Source organism: Theobroma umbraticum, unplaced genomic scaffold (genome assembly GCF_002168275.2).
Source record: "Theobroma umbraticum cultivar Fairchild unplaced genomic scaffold, ASM216827v3 scaffold_81.0, whole genome shotgun sequence".
Lineage (NCBI taxonomy): Eukaryota > Viridiplantae > Streptophyta > Magnoliopsida > Malvales > Malvaceae > Theobroma > Theobroma umbraticum.
The window spans coordinates 249,098-264,138 of record NW_018397268.1 but is presented as its reverse complement, the minus strand read 5'-3'; the positions used below and the strand labels follow the sequence as shown (position 1 = coordinate 264,138).

The following is a 15,041-nucleotide window of genomic DNA, read 5'->3' as shown; positions in this document are numbered from 1 at the left end:
AGTGTACAATTTTTTTAAGGAACTTCACCATTAAAGTAAGGACAGTGCTACCATGTATTTGCAAAAGCTATGTTTCCATCTTCCTTAAAGTAATAATTGCCATTTACTCGATTGGCTGGAAAGGTTGTTTAACTTTCGGTACGTTGCAGATTCCACCCAATTATGATACCAAGCTTTGGCACACATGGCAGTGAGTGAAATACCAAAAAAGAAAGAAAGTTGTTGATAACGTTTTCCTGGGGAGTTTGGCAACATGTCGACCACCGTGGCCGCCCTGTCATTTTCCCCTTCACTAACACAAGTAAACCAGTTGGTTGGGGCTCTCTCTCTCATTCTCTCAGTGGGCCATTCTTATCAATTACTAATAAAAATGGTACTTCAGTTTTCGTTTTCCACATTCTGTTTGTTAGCTAGTTAAGCCTGAGTAACACAAATCCATTATTTTCTGCTACGGAAATCATTCTCAAACATTTGTTCCAAAATTTCAAAAGCAAACATAGGAAAGTAGAGAGGAAGAGAGGCAGTGCTTCAATAGTATATTAGAAGTCTTGGGAGATAAGGTGAGGGAGAAAGCATCAAGCAGTGAAGCTCCTGCCATGGCTACTAGTAGCACCCTTCACTCCAGTGATTCATCACTGCCCAGCCAGAGGTAAACCTTTTACTGTCTTTTTTTTTTTGTTTTTTTTGTACTTCGTTTACAGATTCAGTTCTTGTTGATCTTTTTTTTTTATTCCTTTTAACATGCATGCCTCACTGATTGTGTGATTTGGTTTTCCTGCTATGAATTGTTTTCTCCTCTTGTCTCTCTTGGATTGGTGTTTGTTTTTGTGGGTCTTTGGGTAAGTTTGAGGATGATTAGGTAATGAATTCTGTGGTGGCAACTCATTCATGCAACCATGGCTTTTGGTATTCAACTATGGCTGGGCTCATATGAAAGACAATAAATCAGGTGGTAAACTGTTTTATGATGTCCACACATATCTGATTATCTGATCTGGCCTGTTGTGATTTTGTTCGCTTTAATTTCGAAGTATATATCAGTTTGTTGAGATTTCTTGTTGAATTGGTAGCTGTTTTGACTAATTGCTGAATCGAGTGGAGTTCAAGCATAAAACGGTGACTCCATTTGCATTAATACATTCTGCATCCGTTTTATGCTTGCATACGTACATGCTTGGGTAATTAGTTAAGCATATGTTTTCCTTCCCTTTGACAGATTAGTAGGGAAAGTGGCATTGGTCACTGGTGGAGCATCTGGCATTGGTGAGAGCATTGTGCGACTATTTCACAAGCATGGTGCCAAAGTCTGTATAGTCGATGTGCAAGACAATCTTGGCCAGAAAGTCTGTGAATCCCTTGGTGATGCCCCAAATGTTTGGTTTTTCCATTGTGATGTGACAATAGAAGAAGAAGTTCGCTCTGCAGTTGACTTTGCAGTCCAAAAGTTTGGTACGCTCGATATCATGGTCAACAATGCCGGAGTATCAGGTCCACCATATCCTGATATCCGTAACTATGATATCAGATTTCCAGAACGTGATGGATGTGAATGTGAAGGGTGTTTTCCTGGGAATGAAGCATGCTGCTAGGATTATGATCCCTCATCAAAAGGGTTCCATCGTTTGTGTCTGTAGTGTTTCTAGTGTCATTGGGGGTCTAGGACCACATGCATATACAGGGTCCAAACATGCTGTTTTAGGCCTTAACAGGAATGTTGCAGCTGAGCTAGGAAAATATGGGATACGTGTGAATTGCGTTTCACCGTATGCAGTTCCAACGGGCTTGGCTTTAGCTCACTTGCCTGAGGACGAAAGAACTGAAGATGCCCTAGCCGGTTTTCGTGCTTTTGTTGCCAGACCTGCTAACTTGAATGGGGTGGACTTGACTGCTGATCATGTGGCGAACGCTGTTCTCTTCTTAGCTAGTGATGAAGCTGGGTACGTAAGTGGAGACAATCTGATGGTAGATGGTGGCTTTACATGTGTAAACCACTCAATGCGTGTCTTTCGATGATCAATGCTGAAATTCAAATATGAATTCTGCAGTTTCACTTGTTTAGCTTGTCTAGGCCTTCGCTTTTTCATTTAAATTTCCTGGAGATTGTATTTCTTTCTTATCCTTCTTCCATTTCTGCAATACACTTGGAGATTGTACTTCTTTCTTATCCTTATTGTATTTCTTTATTATCATTTTTCCATTTCTGCAGCAGAGGGAGATTGTATTTCTTTTGTATCCTTTTCCCATTTCTGTAGTAGGCTAAGTTAAGTTAGTGACTTGGCAAGTACCTCAATCTATAAAATTCAATGAAAATAAAAGAGATGGAAGATTGAACTATTATTCTTATTATCACTGTACAAGCTTGCAAAATCTGTTCTTTATTTGATGAATTTTATACAAAAAAACGGCTTGATTACCATACTTTCAACTGTGAATATGAAAAACTAGTTGGCAACGTGCTGGAACTTGCATCGGATTTTCAGTCTGGGAAATTCAGTGTTGGAATATAAAAAATTTTCTGCAAATCTATCACATAGATAAACTACGAATGGATATCTGCTACTATGACTATGATGCTGTGTCTCTTACTAAATGCATATTATTTTGCATGATTGTGTATGTGTGTATCAAGATCAAAATTACTTTCATTTCTCTATAGTATGCTATTGTTATATAGTACAAATCAGTAATTGAAAAATTCTGAGATAAAGTAGTAAGAATTAATGTAAAAAATTATAAAAGTAGAATAAGTATTGTCAAAATATTAATGTATATGTGTGAGATTTAACGTAAAAAGTCAATTATGTTAAATACATAATTTTTGAAAAAATTAAATATTTAAATTTTATTCTTGAGTTTAAAGTATGTAACGGTTTACAAATTTTAATCTGTAAATAAAAAATAATAAGGATAAAAATAATTAGAGTAAAAATTACTTGTTAAAAAATGTTGACTTAAAGCAATAAGGATTAACATAAAAAATTATAAAGGTAGAATAAAGCTTGTCAAAATATTGACGTAAATATATGAAATTTAACATAACAAGTTAATTACTTCAAATAAATATAATTTTTTTAGAAATTAAACATTTAAATTTTTATTCTCAAGTGTAAAGTATTTAACAACTTACAAATTTCAATCTATAAATGAATAATAATAAGGATAAAATAATTATACAGAAAATTAGTAATTGAAAAACTTTGACATAAAACAGTAAAAATTAACCTAAAAAATTATAAAGGCAGAATAGACATTGTCAAAATATTGATATAAATATGTGAAATTTAACGTAAAAAGTCAATTATGTCAAATAAACTTAATTTTTGAAAAAATTAAACATTTAAAATTTTATTCTTGAATTTCAAGTTTGTAATGGCTTACAAATTTTAATCTATGAATGAATAATAATAGTGATAAAAATAATTATACAAAAAATTAATAGTTAAAAAATCTTGATGTAAAGTAGTAAAAATTAATGTAAAAAATTATGAAAGGTGGAATAGACATTGTCAAAATACTGACGTAAATGTGTGAAATTTAACGTAAAAAATCAATTATATCAAATAAATATAATTTTGAAAAAATTAAGCATTTAAGTTTTTATTCTTGAGTTTCAAGTATGTAACGGTTTACAAACTTTAATCTATGAATAAATAATAGTAAGTATAAAACCAAGTATAGAGAAAATTAGTGGTTGACAAACCTTGATGTAAAATAGTGAGAATTAATGTAAAAAATATATAAAGGTGGAATAGACATTGTTAAAAAATTGACATAAATGGGTGAGATTTAATCTGTTTAAAGAGATTTAATTTGTCTAATCAATGCTTCAACACTTCGAATAGATAAATATGTTTAAAGAGGGACAAATGTGATCAGTAGCATTAGAGTTCATGATCACATTAATCTATCTAAAATCAAATGGCATGTTATTTGAAGTGTTGAAGCATTGGTGGCTTGAAATAATACTTGCAAAGGCTGAGTTGATTAAAGATAGTCTATTTTGGTGTTTATTTTGTGAAAAAGTCTTACCATCAGAACATGTCATTCCATTTTCATTTAAAAATTCAATTAGCTTGCTGACTTGTTGTTTAATGACAGATTTTTAGGACATATCACCATTTCCAATTGAATCTTCTTCTTGATCTGGCTGTGTCTCTGTAGATTAGTCCTCATTCACACAAGTAACATTGTTTGCCATAGATTTTCCTTTCTTGAAGTTTGTCTTGGACTTGGCAAACTTAAAATCTTTAGGGAAGCCATCTGTAGCATTTTTATTTAAGATGACCTTTCTTCCCACAATGTGAGCACATTACGTCCTTCTTAAATTTCTTCTTTCCATCACTGATAGTTAACATTAATGAGGATTCTAAGGTAGGTTGAGTTTGAAACCATAGATTCCTTTGAGCTTTTTCCTTCAACACAAGACTATACACCTTATCAAGTGCTAATATAAGGTCCATGAGTATAATTTGACACTTAATAGTTAAGAGAGAGTCCTTCAATCCATTGAGAAATCGAAATACCATATGCTTTTGATATTGGTCAAAGTATCTTTTGAAGCATTCTGGACTTCATTTCCTACATACACAATAAGGTAAGGGTTTGTAATTTCTTAACTCTTCCCAAATTCTCTTAAGCTCTATAAAATAAGAGTCAACAAATCATGTTCCTTGGGTTATATTACTTAAGGTATATTGCATATTGCAAACCATACTGTCATCTAGCTATGTAAAGCTCTACTTCAAAGTATTTCAAATATCCATAGCAGAATTCATATAAAAAACGGTTGATACTATCGAAGGTGTGATGGAATCAAGTAACTGGGCTACAATAAGATTATTGCAATGTATCCAAGAAGGATATGAAGGATCTGTTGGTTGAGGTTTTGGAATAGTTCCAATTATAAAACCCAATTTGTTTCTGATTGAAAGAGCGAAGAGAAAGAATTTGCTCTAGGCCACATAATTGCTTGTGGTAAGCTTGGGGTTGATGGTAATTAAGTCAAGATGGTCAATATGATGAAGAAAATAAAGAGATTAAGGATCTCCAATAAGTGAAATTTGAGATGTGGTTTGTGATGATGCTTGAGATCTTTATGACCTTGAATCAGTTGATTTAGACATGATTTAAAATACCAAATACTGATATGAAACTAATGGAGAGAATTGAACAAAAAAGAAGCTGAAAAAAAAACTATTAATAAGCTAAAAGGTTGATGAAAAATTACTTTACTAGTGATGAAGGATAATCATTTTTAGAAAAAATCATTTTCTAGCTATCATCTGCTCTAATACCATGTCAGACATTATATAACAATGTAGAGAATATTTTGGAAAATTTTCATATTCATTCCATTAAGAGAGGAATTACAAAAGTTTGTTGTATTATGTACAATGCAAAAGAAAATGAAGACAAAGACAAAATAGCATAACTAATCATCCTGTTAGCTAACTTAACAGGAATTTAAAAAATAATTAATTACATCATTTAATAGAACTACTCAAAATGATGCACTTTGGAGTTTCGTCTTTTTTCCTGAACTCCTTATCAAGCCGATGCATATTAGGTCTTTATTTGCTATCTTTATTCTTCTGCTATATTAATAAAAATCTTAGTCAATGCTTCTGGTTGATACATAAATCAAGCAAATCCCAAAGCTTTTGTAAAAAAAAAACTATATATATATCAAAACGATCGAAGGAAAAAAAGATGAAAGATCCAATATGCTAGCTAATATAACTTGCCCCTAATAAATTGGAAATATGAAAAAGGCATATGCTCCTTGAAGAAATGAATTACGACTGCCTGATCCTCACTCACTCATTCCTTAATGACCATAAAGCAAACTAACTGATTCTACACACTTAAAAACCATGGCCGCTCTTCACCATTCATGGATTTCTACTCTCAATACTATTGCTTTCTTCTTTTCCTCTAACCATCATAACAACCCAAAGATGATGCTAATGGTGAAACTGGGTCTGGGAACATGAACGGAGGAAGCCACCTCCGAAGATGTTGCATCTAATCTCCCTTGTTCTTCCAACACCCTTTTTAGTTATCATTCTTCCCTTCCAGACACTTTTATTGGTTTCTCAACCTTCCTACATTCTGATCTCCATTCAGATTTTATGGCATCTGATTCCACCACCCTTCTTCTTCCACCATTTTTTATTATTATCATTATTCCCTTTTAGACACGTTTAGTGGTTTTTCAACTTTTTTGGTTCTGATCTCCATTCAGATTTCTCCATGGAAAGCGTAACTTCTTGGTTCTGATCTCCATTCAGATTTCTCCATGGAAAGCGTAACTTCTTGGTTCTAACCTCCATTTAGATTTCTCCATAGAAACTGTCAAAAGTAACAACACTAAAACAACAAAGATAGAAGCGGCCTAGGTAGGATCCTCTTAAATGAAATTGGGAGACTTTTATTCTATATGCCTGTTTATTTGATAGTAAAAGCTTTATTAAGGTTTTGGAGTTAAGCTTTTCTTTGCGATTTCTTGCAATTAGGCCTTCTCTTTTTTTTTCTAAAGTGAATGTCTTTATATTTTACTTAGTCCTCTATTGATCCTTAAACTTATTTTATTGGAAGATTTTGCTGTTCAATATTTAAAAGGAATATACTTTAATATTACAGTATTATTGGGAGAATTTATTTTACTAGAAGATGACACCTATTTCAACCTTGGACGAATGGAAATTTTGACTGACAAGTTTGATTTTGTGAATAAGTTGTGGAATTAAAGTTGGCCAACAGATGTAAAGGAAATGTTAAAAATGTTAAGGAAATAAGATAAAAAAGATTAAACAGGATTGATAGAACATAAAACAAAAAAAATACTGAAATGTGTTGAAAACATGTAATAATGTTACTGGGAGAGATTGTTTTTTTGTTATTTTGCATTTTTTTATCGCAGAGGAAGATTTTATTTATAGGCAATTGTGATAATGTTAGGTTTGCTGGTTTTCCCAAGTGTCCAAATGCCAAGTGTCCAAGTGTTAAGGCCATTATAATAAATTAAATTTAGGCAATTGTGATAGTGTTATGTTTGTTGGTTTTCCAAGTGCCAAACTACCAAGTGTCCAGTCATAGTAATTAATTAAATATTAATATAATTAATTTCAAGACAATTCATAAAGCTTATCAATGACCTATTCCTACTTAAGTCTAATTATTATAAATTTATTATCCTCTTTATTAAAATAACTTTATTTTATTTTATATTTTTAATATAAGATTGTGTCTCTTCTTCACTATTGTTGAAACTGTTAATAAAAACCGATTTCACAATCTAGACGAAACAATGTATTGTTGGACTGAGATTCTTGTTCATAGAAAGGGAAAGAGACAATTAAGCATTTCTTAAACTACTTTTACATGGAAGTTACCTTTTTTTAAAAGTTAGTTAAAAGCAGACACAAACTATCCTTATCTAACTGAAAGGTAGACAGCACAAAGAACAAAAAGCTCATTCACTCTTCAATGACCATAAAGTAAATTAACTAATTCTGCACACTAAAAAACCATGGCTGCTCTTCAACATTCATGGCTTTTTACTCTCAACACTATTGCTCTCTTCTCTTCTTCTGAGAAGAACTCACCTTTCAAACTATCCTTCTCTCAAACCCCATTTCACTGAACTTAGAAAAAACAACTCTTAAATCTGCAAAAGGTCTTGTGGACCCTATTAAGCTTGCTTATGAGAGGGCTAAAGCGTATAAGAAAATGAAAGTGAACCTAGATTCAAAAACTGAACAGAACCCGAGAGGAAAGAAATTCCAACTTCAGTTAAGGTTGTAATGGGAAAAGTAAGAGAGTACGAGAATATAGGATTTCTTGGTGGTGTGGACAATGCGAGTGAGAGTAGAATTGTTTCAGGTAATGTTCTATAATACTTGTGTTTAATAAGAGAGTATACGATTTTTTATTTTCTTCGATTTTGTTGACAATTGTTCTGTGATTACCAAGAAAACTAAAAATTTAAAAAGAAAAGATAAGCACATCTATTCTATATTCTTTTCCTCTTTGATTAAAATTAGGATAAGGTAGATTTCAAAAGAGAATGAGGATTTGCACTATATAATCACAACACTATTTGTGTCAAAGAAATAGCATGGGGAAGGGAACAATAATTGTTTTAGGAATGTGATTGCATGCTTTATCTGTTGTTTCTTAGCCTTTCAAACTAATTGCTGCGAAATCCAACAATTTTGGAATGCTTTGTCATTTTAAATTCCAATGAACATCTTTTGAAATCTAAATGGTCTTGTTATAAGTGGCTAATTGGTGGGCATTGATTTTTTAGGCAAAAACATGCGAAGAAGGAGAATGAAAGATCCTATATGCTAGCTGATATAACTTGCTCTCAATAAATTGGAAATATGAAAGAGGTCAACGAATTTCAGTTACCCGATCCTCACACCATCTCTCAAACCTTGGATTAATAGCGTTCTAATTTGAACAGTTGACATACCAAAGAATAAGTTCTATTATACCTAATATCAAACCTATCCATACAACGTGAATAAAAATTTTATCCGAGATCTTTCCATATATATGCATAAACTTTTTAAGTCCATGCATTATTACCTTTTGATTCTTCTTCATGGTCATGACTTGTAAAAGGATATAAATAAAGATCAATAAGCTCATTTAATCTTGAAAAAATAAACTTATCAACCAATAATCGGCATACATGCATAAGCCAATAATCAACATACATGCACATTAATCCATCAATTAAATTCAAGATGCAGCTCAAAGATATATAAATGCAAAGAAACTATAAAAAAAACTTACAAAAGAGAGAGTATCCTACAACCTCTCAAAAAACATAAACCTAGCACTTCTCTTGGTTTAAAACCTAAACTCTTTAAATTTAATTTATAAGCTTACGAGTTAATATTATAAAAAACTTTTACTTTTTAGAGTTTAAATTTTAATTAATAGTGTCTTGTACGTAATTCTATCTCTTTAGAGTTTAAATTTTAATAAATGTTGTCTATATATTATTGCATATGGCTCTAATTTTTTTTTATAACAGTGAATAGATTTTTAATTAATTTTTTAATTATATATATTTGTTATTTTTTCAAACAAATATTAATATTAAAATAATAAAATATCCTTATACTACAGGAAGTTACCTCGGTTTAAGAGTTAGTCAAAAGTATATATCTATATATATTATCCGCTGACACAAACTACCAACCAAAACAAAAAGCTCGCTCACTCCTCAACGACCACAAAGCAAACTAACTGATTCTGCACACTTAAAAAGTCATGGCTGTTCTTCAACATTCATGGCTTTCTACTTTCAACACTACTGCTCTCTTCTCTTCCTTTAACCCTCAGAAGAACTCTCCTTTCAAACTATCCTTCTCTCAAACCCGATCCAATGATGAAGCTTCACAGCCCATTTCACCAAACTTGGAAGAAACAATTCCTGAATCAACAAAGGGTCCTGTGGACCCTGTTAAGCTTGCTTTTGAGAGGGCTAAAGCGTATAAGAAAATGAAAGTGAACCCAGATTCAAAAACTGAACAGAACCCAGGAGGGGATTCTGGCAGAGATAGGAAAAAGACTGGCGGAAGTAAGGAAATTCCTGCTTCAGTTAAGGTTGCAATGGGAAAAGCAAGAGAGTACAAGGAGAATACAGTGGTTCTTGGTGGTGTGGACAATGCCAGTGAGAGCAGAATTGCTTCAGGTAATGTTCTGAAATTCTTGTGTTTAATGAGAGAGTATATAGTTTTTTATTTTCCTCGATTTTGTTGACAGTTGTTCTCTGGTTGCCAAGAAAACTAAGAATTTAAGAAAGAAAAGGTGAGAACATGAATTCTATATTTTTTTTCCTCCCTGAGTAGAATTAGGAGAGGTAGAGAATGAGGATTTGCACTATATAGTCACAGTACCATTTGTGTCTAAGAAATAGCCTGGGGAGGGGAGCCAAAATTGTTTTCAGAATGTGATTGCATGCCTTATCTGTTGTTTCTGAGTCTTTCAAGCTGATGGCTGAAATCCAACAATTTTGGAATGCTTTTCGATTTTAAATTCCAATGAACATCTTCTGAAATCTAAATGGTCTTGTTATAAGTTGCTAATTGGTAGGCATTGATTTTTTAGTCAAGAACACTGAGAGTAGCGGTACGTCACATCTAGGCAAGACTGTGGAGAAGAAGGTTCAGAAGGAGGAAAAATTGTCAATCTCAAGCATTGACTTCGTAGGGCTTGAGTTTGCTGATAAGAAAAAGGGCAGAGGACTACCAGCTGGACTGGTTCGAGTTTCAGATACTTTTCCAGAAGGTGATTTGCCTGATGTGGAGATTATTGTTGGGGACACCAGCAAGTTTGGGGAGGCAACAACATCAGAGGAAAAGCAAACCATAGAAGATAGCTCGGAAATTTATAAGCCGAAGGTCTCAACATGGGGAGTTTTCCCTAGGCCTGGCAACATCTCCAAGACGGTATGATATTGTCATATTACGGGTTGTATAGAAGAGCCAATAATGTGTCTTTGTTGATATTGCAGATCTTGTGCCTTTCAATAGTCTCATGTGTGGCTAAAGGAAAACCGTTCATTTGGTTGGATAACAACTGGTTTGAGACCTGACCGTAGCTGCTTAGCAGCTGGGGAGTGCATTTTTATTTTTCAAGTAATAATGTAAATGGAAAAAGAACTAATGAAAGTGTTCAGAATTGCAATAAGCTTCAGTTCTCATGATTGTAGAATTACAAGATGCCTCTATCATGTTCTCTTAAACTTCTCAAAATTCAAACTGCTCTAAAGATATACCTGACATGGTTTCTGTTAGTTTGGTGGTGGAAGGACTATTCGACCTGGGGAAGGGCTTGAAACAGAAGAAGATAAAGCTGCTAAAAATGAGCGCACAAGGCAGTTGCTTGCTTCTTACAAGATGAAAATTGGATTGAATGTTGACCCGAAGCTAAGATCTGAGTGTGAGAAGGTACTTAAATTAAAATTCTTGCTACTGTTAATGGTCTGTTGAAAGTAAAAGAAAATGCATCGAAGGAAATTGAGAACAATTATTCTAAATTTTCATTCACAATTTCTGAATCAAGCCACCCTTCTCCTGAATCGGTGTTTGTAACTACAGGCATTGAAGCATGGTGACTCATTAATGGATTCTGGGAAGCTTAAGGAAGCTTTATCCTATTATGAAAGAGTAATGGAGAAGATGCCTTATCAGGTAATTCTTCTGAATGAACCGCAGCTTGAGTAATTTGACTTGCATGCATGCAATAGGGCATCTTCCTAAATTTTGAATGAAAATTGAAAAATGTTGGAAAGTTTTTCTTAGAGTTGCTCACAACCTTTTCTAGACGAAATCTGATTTTCTGTTCTGCCTCTTTTGATCGATGATGAACAAGGATTTGATAGACAACATAAGTCACTATTGTTTACTGTAATTAGATCCAAATCAAGCTTTTCTGTTGTCGAAGATCAAGCTTATGCCAACACAATCTCAATTCATTACAGCAAAGTAGTTGACTGTAATATGGTGTTCTTTTCCATGTAGTTATTTCCTTTTTACTGATTGTGCAGAGTGAACTTCATGGATTAGCTGCTTTGCAGTGGTCTATCTGTCAAGATTCACTTAGTAGGTACATTATCAAATATTTTAATCAGTTGGAACACTAATGGTTTTTTATAACAATAAATGGATCTAAAATGTCATCTGAAATACTGTTGGAATCTTTTATAGCAATTGTCATTCTTCTGCTCTTGACCATATGTGAAGAGTTACCATATTACATCTTATTTGCTTACAAGATGGATCATAGCTGGTTGCAATTGTTCACAGACCAAATGAGGCCCGGATTATGTATGAGAAGCTCCAGTCTCATCCAAATGCCAATGTAAACAAGAAAGCAAGGCAGTTTACGTTCAGTTTCAAGGTAATTGATAGTGAACTTATCGGTTGCTCCACATTCCTATGCTGGATGTACATTATGCGAAAGAACTTCAAGTTGTTCGCTACATAACCAAAATATGAAAGATAAACTGAATATGTGATTCTTCATCGCAAGTTGAAATTAGAGTATACTAGATATCATCTAAATAATTGAGGTCTGGGAACAAAATGAGGTAGAAACACTATATCGGGATCTCTGGTGATGAAGTCAAGTGCTGCAGGTCATCTTTAGGCAGAGTAAGCTTGATGTGTAATCAGAAAAACTTTATCTCATATTCTTGTCTGCTTCGTATTTGTACATCTTTACAAATAACAACAATTTTCATGTATGATAGGCCATGGAAATGATGAAGGTCACAGGCTCCAACCCCTCACTAAAGAACACAGGCTACCAGAATTATTTTGAGGCATTTATTGAAGATAAAGCCTACAACTCTCTGGAAGGGGCCGAAGTCACAGAAGGTGCACTGAACCAAGCCCTCCCATATGTGATTTTCCTTCTTTCTCCCATTATTGCTGTATTATTCATTGCTGTACAGAAAGGGTATGCAAATTAGTATGCAAGGTAGAACTCACACTGTACATGTCTCATCATATCTTTCAAAACTGTATTCAAAGATTTCGTGAATATATAGATTTTTCTTCTATATGATGTATAAACTGAGATCGTTCTGATAACAGCAGCACATAATGCTTAATGGTTGATTTATAAAGGATTAGAGGTTATGTGCATAGACAAGGGTGCTCTTTTGCGGCTTAGGCTTAGGCCCAAGTTTGGGAAGGGGAACCAAGATTGTCATATTAAGGTGTGATTACCAGATCGAAGTCTTTATATGATCTGCTTTATATCTTTCTCTACCTTTTCCCCCTCCTAGAGTACTCCTCACCATTTCAACCTAAAAAGAAAAAGGTTTGAAACCAGTAAGAGGACATACTTCTCTAGGACAAATAGCAAGTTATAAAGAAAAGCAATGGTCGTGTGCACTTCCCTCAGGATTTCTGATGCTTCAGCCGGTATTTTGACAAGTGGAAAATGGCTCTGATCTTCAATGACTTTAATGTCTTCAACAACATGAGTTGTTAACCTTTCTATTTCAAAATTTCTGAGTAAATTGAGTAGATTGATTGATTCAACACTATATATAATATAAAAACAATATAGAAAATGGTTTAATTACTTTTAGGTTCTGCCTGCATTAAACTATGAATAATAGTAACTCACAGAAGTAGGAATTAAGATTTTTGGGGATTTGGGATGCAATAGAGAACAAAAGCAGTTGATCTCCTGATTTCTTTTTCAATTTTTAGGGTTTTTTTTTTTTTTTTGTGTGTGCTGTGAATGTGGTTTTGGGGTCATAGTCTTGGCTACATTTGTCCTTTTGGATATTTTAAAATAAAGCAATCTTGCTGACATTTTTAAAGCTTAATTTAAAGCTCCTTTTGCACTGTCGGTGACTCAAGGAAGGAATTAGTATACCTTTCATAAGTCGAATATCAAAATTATATCACCATCCCTTGAGATCAAACATTTCTGACAGACAAAAAATTCAAGTTCTATGATTTCTTTTCCAGAAATTCTTATAGAAATAAACCACTAACCTTAATTATAATTCAATAAAGTAGTCAACCATTCCCATTTTGGTTTACTTCTCTGGTGTATTGGTATCCCAGAAAGCAACCTGTGATCTTTTCCGGGTCCTTACTCTACAATGCTGATTAAATTTCTCAAAAGTTTCCCATGCTTATCACGTATTACTGTTCACATTGAAAAAGCGTCTTTGGTCATCCTGGATTTCTTATGCATGAAACAAAAGGCAGATACCCAATAACCTTTAGAATAGCCTCAATGTGAGACTACTGTAGCAAATTAAAGATGGCACACTGTATTTCTGAAAGCTACTCACCGCCCTTCTTTTCTTTCAGGTAAAGCAACTTGGATGTATGGCTCTAATTTTTCTTTAATCTTATTGGTCAGTTAATCCCTTGTCATCATGGGTTTTGGCCATATTAGGGGTCTGAGATTGTCCAGGTTGGTGTAACCCTCAATCTTTTCTTTAGTGGAAGTCTCAGCACAAACCAAAAACTCCTATTCCATCTGATCATGCGGAGTAAACTGATATATATATATATATATCTGGAACTTGATCCAATTATACAAGGGGAAACTCTTTTCTTCTTTGTTTATTTTTTTGGTAACTTGATGGTGCTTGCAAGTTACAATTTCCTCCAAAGAAAACACCCATGCTTAGTTAGGTATGCTTGGTAAGAGTATTATTTTGGGTAAAAAAAGTTTCCTGCCCACTATGGATTTTGTGCCACTGAAAGCTCTTCATCCTCTCCCTTGACTTTATATTGTTTTTGTTTTGGATACATCTCCTTTTACTTTATAATAAAGATGCTTTCATGACACTAATCTCTATATGATCATCCTGATTATACAATCCATCTGTCAATGATTAGGATCTTGATCATCACAGATGATTGATCACTAATTAGGTGCCATCTTAATTAGGACCATATATTATAGTATGGTTTAGAACAGCTAACCAGCCATTATTTTCTAATTATGGGTTCATAATTTAACTTCAGATATTTCTTGCTTAAAAGATTAAGCTGTAGGTCTGATCAGATACATTTACAAATCAACGGTAGATCAAGTAACCAGAGTAAGTCCAAGCTACATATATATATAGGATTGCAACTATATATACATCTAGCAAGAAAATTTTAAATTGTTCATTCTATGCTTTAATTTAATGTAAAATTATGAGACATATTTCTTATCTGATAATTTTGGGTATTGAGCATTGAAATTGAAACGGAGAGAGGAAAAAAATGATTTAGGAAACAAGAAAACATGGGATTCTTCCAGGGGGGAGACTTGGGCAGCACAAAATGTGTGTTGTGTAGCAGACCGGAGGAATGGGGGGGATCTGTCTTGTTCTGTGTTACTCAAGTTGAGTCATGACAACTTAAGCAGACAGATTCATTTGCATTCCTGACTTCAAACCCTGCATGGGATGTTGCTCCACAATCCTGGATTTTCTCTCTCCATAATGGAAAATTGTTGTGACTCAAGAGTATTATTTGGTCCTGATGGTG

At 33.6% G+C, this 15,041-nt stretch overlaps 2 protein-coding genes across 7 annotated transcripts; both read left to right on the top strand.

Annotated features, from left to right (window-relative positions):
• The first annotated feature begins 180 nt into the window (after positions 1-180).
• On the top strand, positions 181-2,337 carry LOC110425218 ((+)-borneol dehydrogenase 2-like). The gene is given in 3 exon segments (XM_021440058.2): positions 181-649; positions 1,217-1,519; positions 1,521-2,337. Coding segments are annotated over 3 exon segments (849 nt in total). The 5' UTR covers positions 181-596; the 3' UTR covers positions 2,014-2,337.
• A 6,874-nt stretch (positions 2,338-9,211) lies between these two features.
• Positions 9,212-12,643, top strand: LOC110425222 (cytochrome C oxidase subunit). Of its 6 annotated transcripts, none has more exons than XR_002445995.1 (7): positions 9,212-9,712; positions 10,114-10,469; positions 10,818-10,970; positions 11,121-11,213; positions 11,570-11,628; positions 11,829-12,176; positions 12,275-12,416. XR_002445995.1 is itself a non-coding variant. In XM_021440064.1 (7 exons), the coding sequence occupies exons 1-7, from the start codon at positions 9,289-9,291 to the stop codon at positions 12,494-12,496; spliced, it is 1,350 nt and encodes a 449-aa protein (XP_021295739.1). In that variant the 5' UTR covers positions 9,212-9,288; the 3' UTR covers positions 12,497-12,643. The 6 variants fall into 6 exon arrangements, 4 of the variants coding, with proteins under 4 accessions (XP_021295739.1, XP_021295737.1, XP_021295738.1 ...); XR_002445996.1 differs by having other exon boundaries at positions 11,798-11,922; positions 12,275-12,329; XM_021440064.1 differs by having other exon boundaries at positions 10,165-10,469; positions 11,829-11,922; positions 12,275-12,643.
• The last annotated feature ends 2,398 nt before the right edge of the window (positions 12,644-15,041 follow it).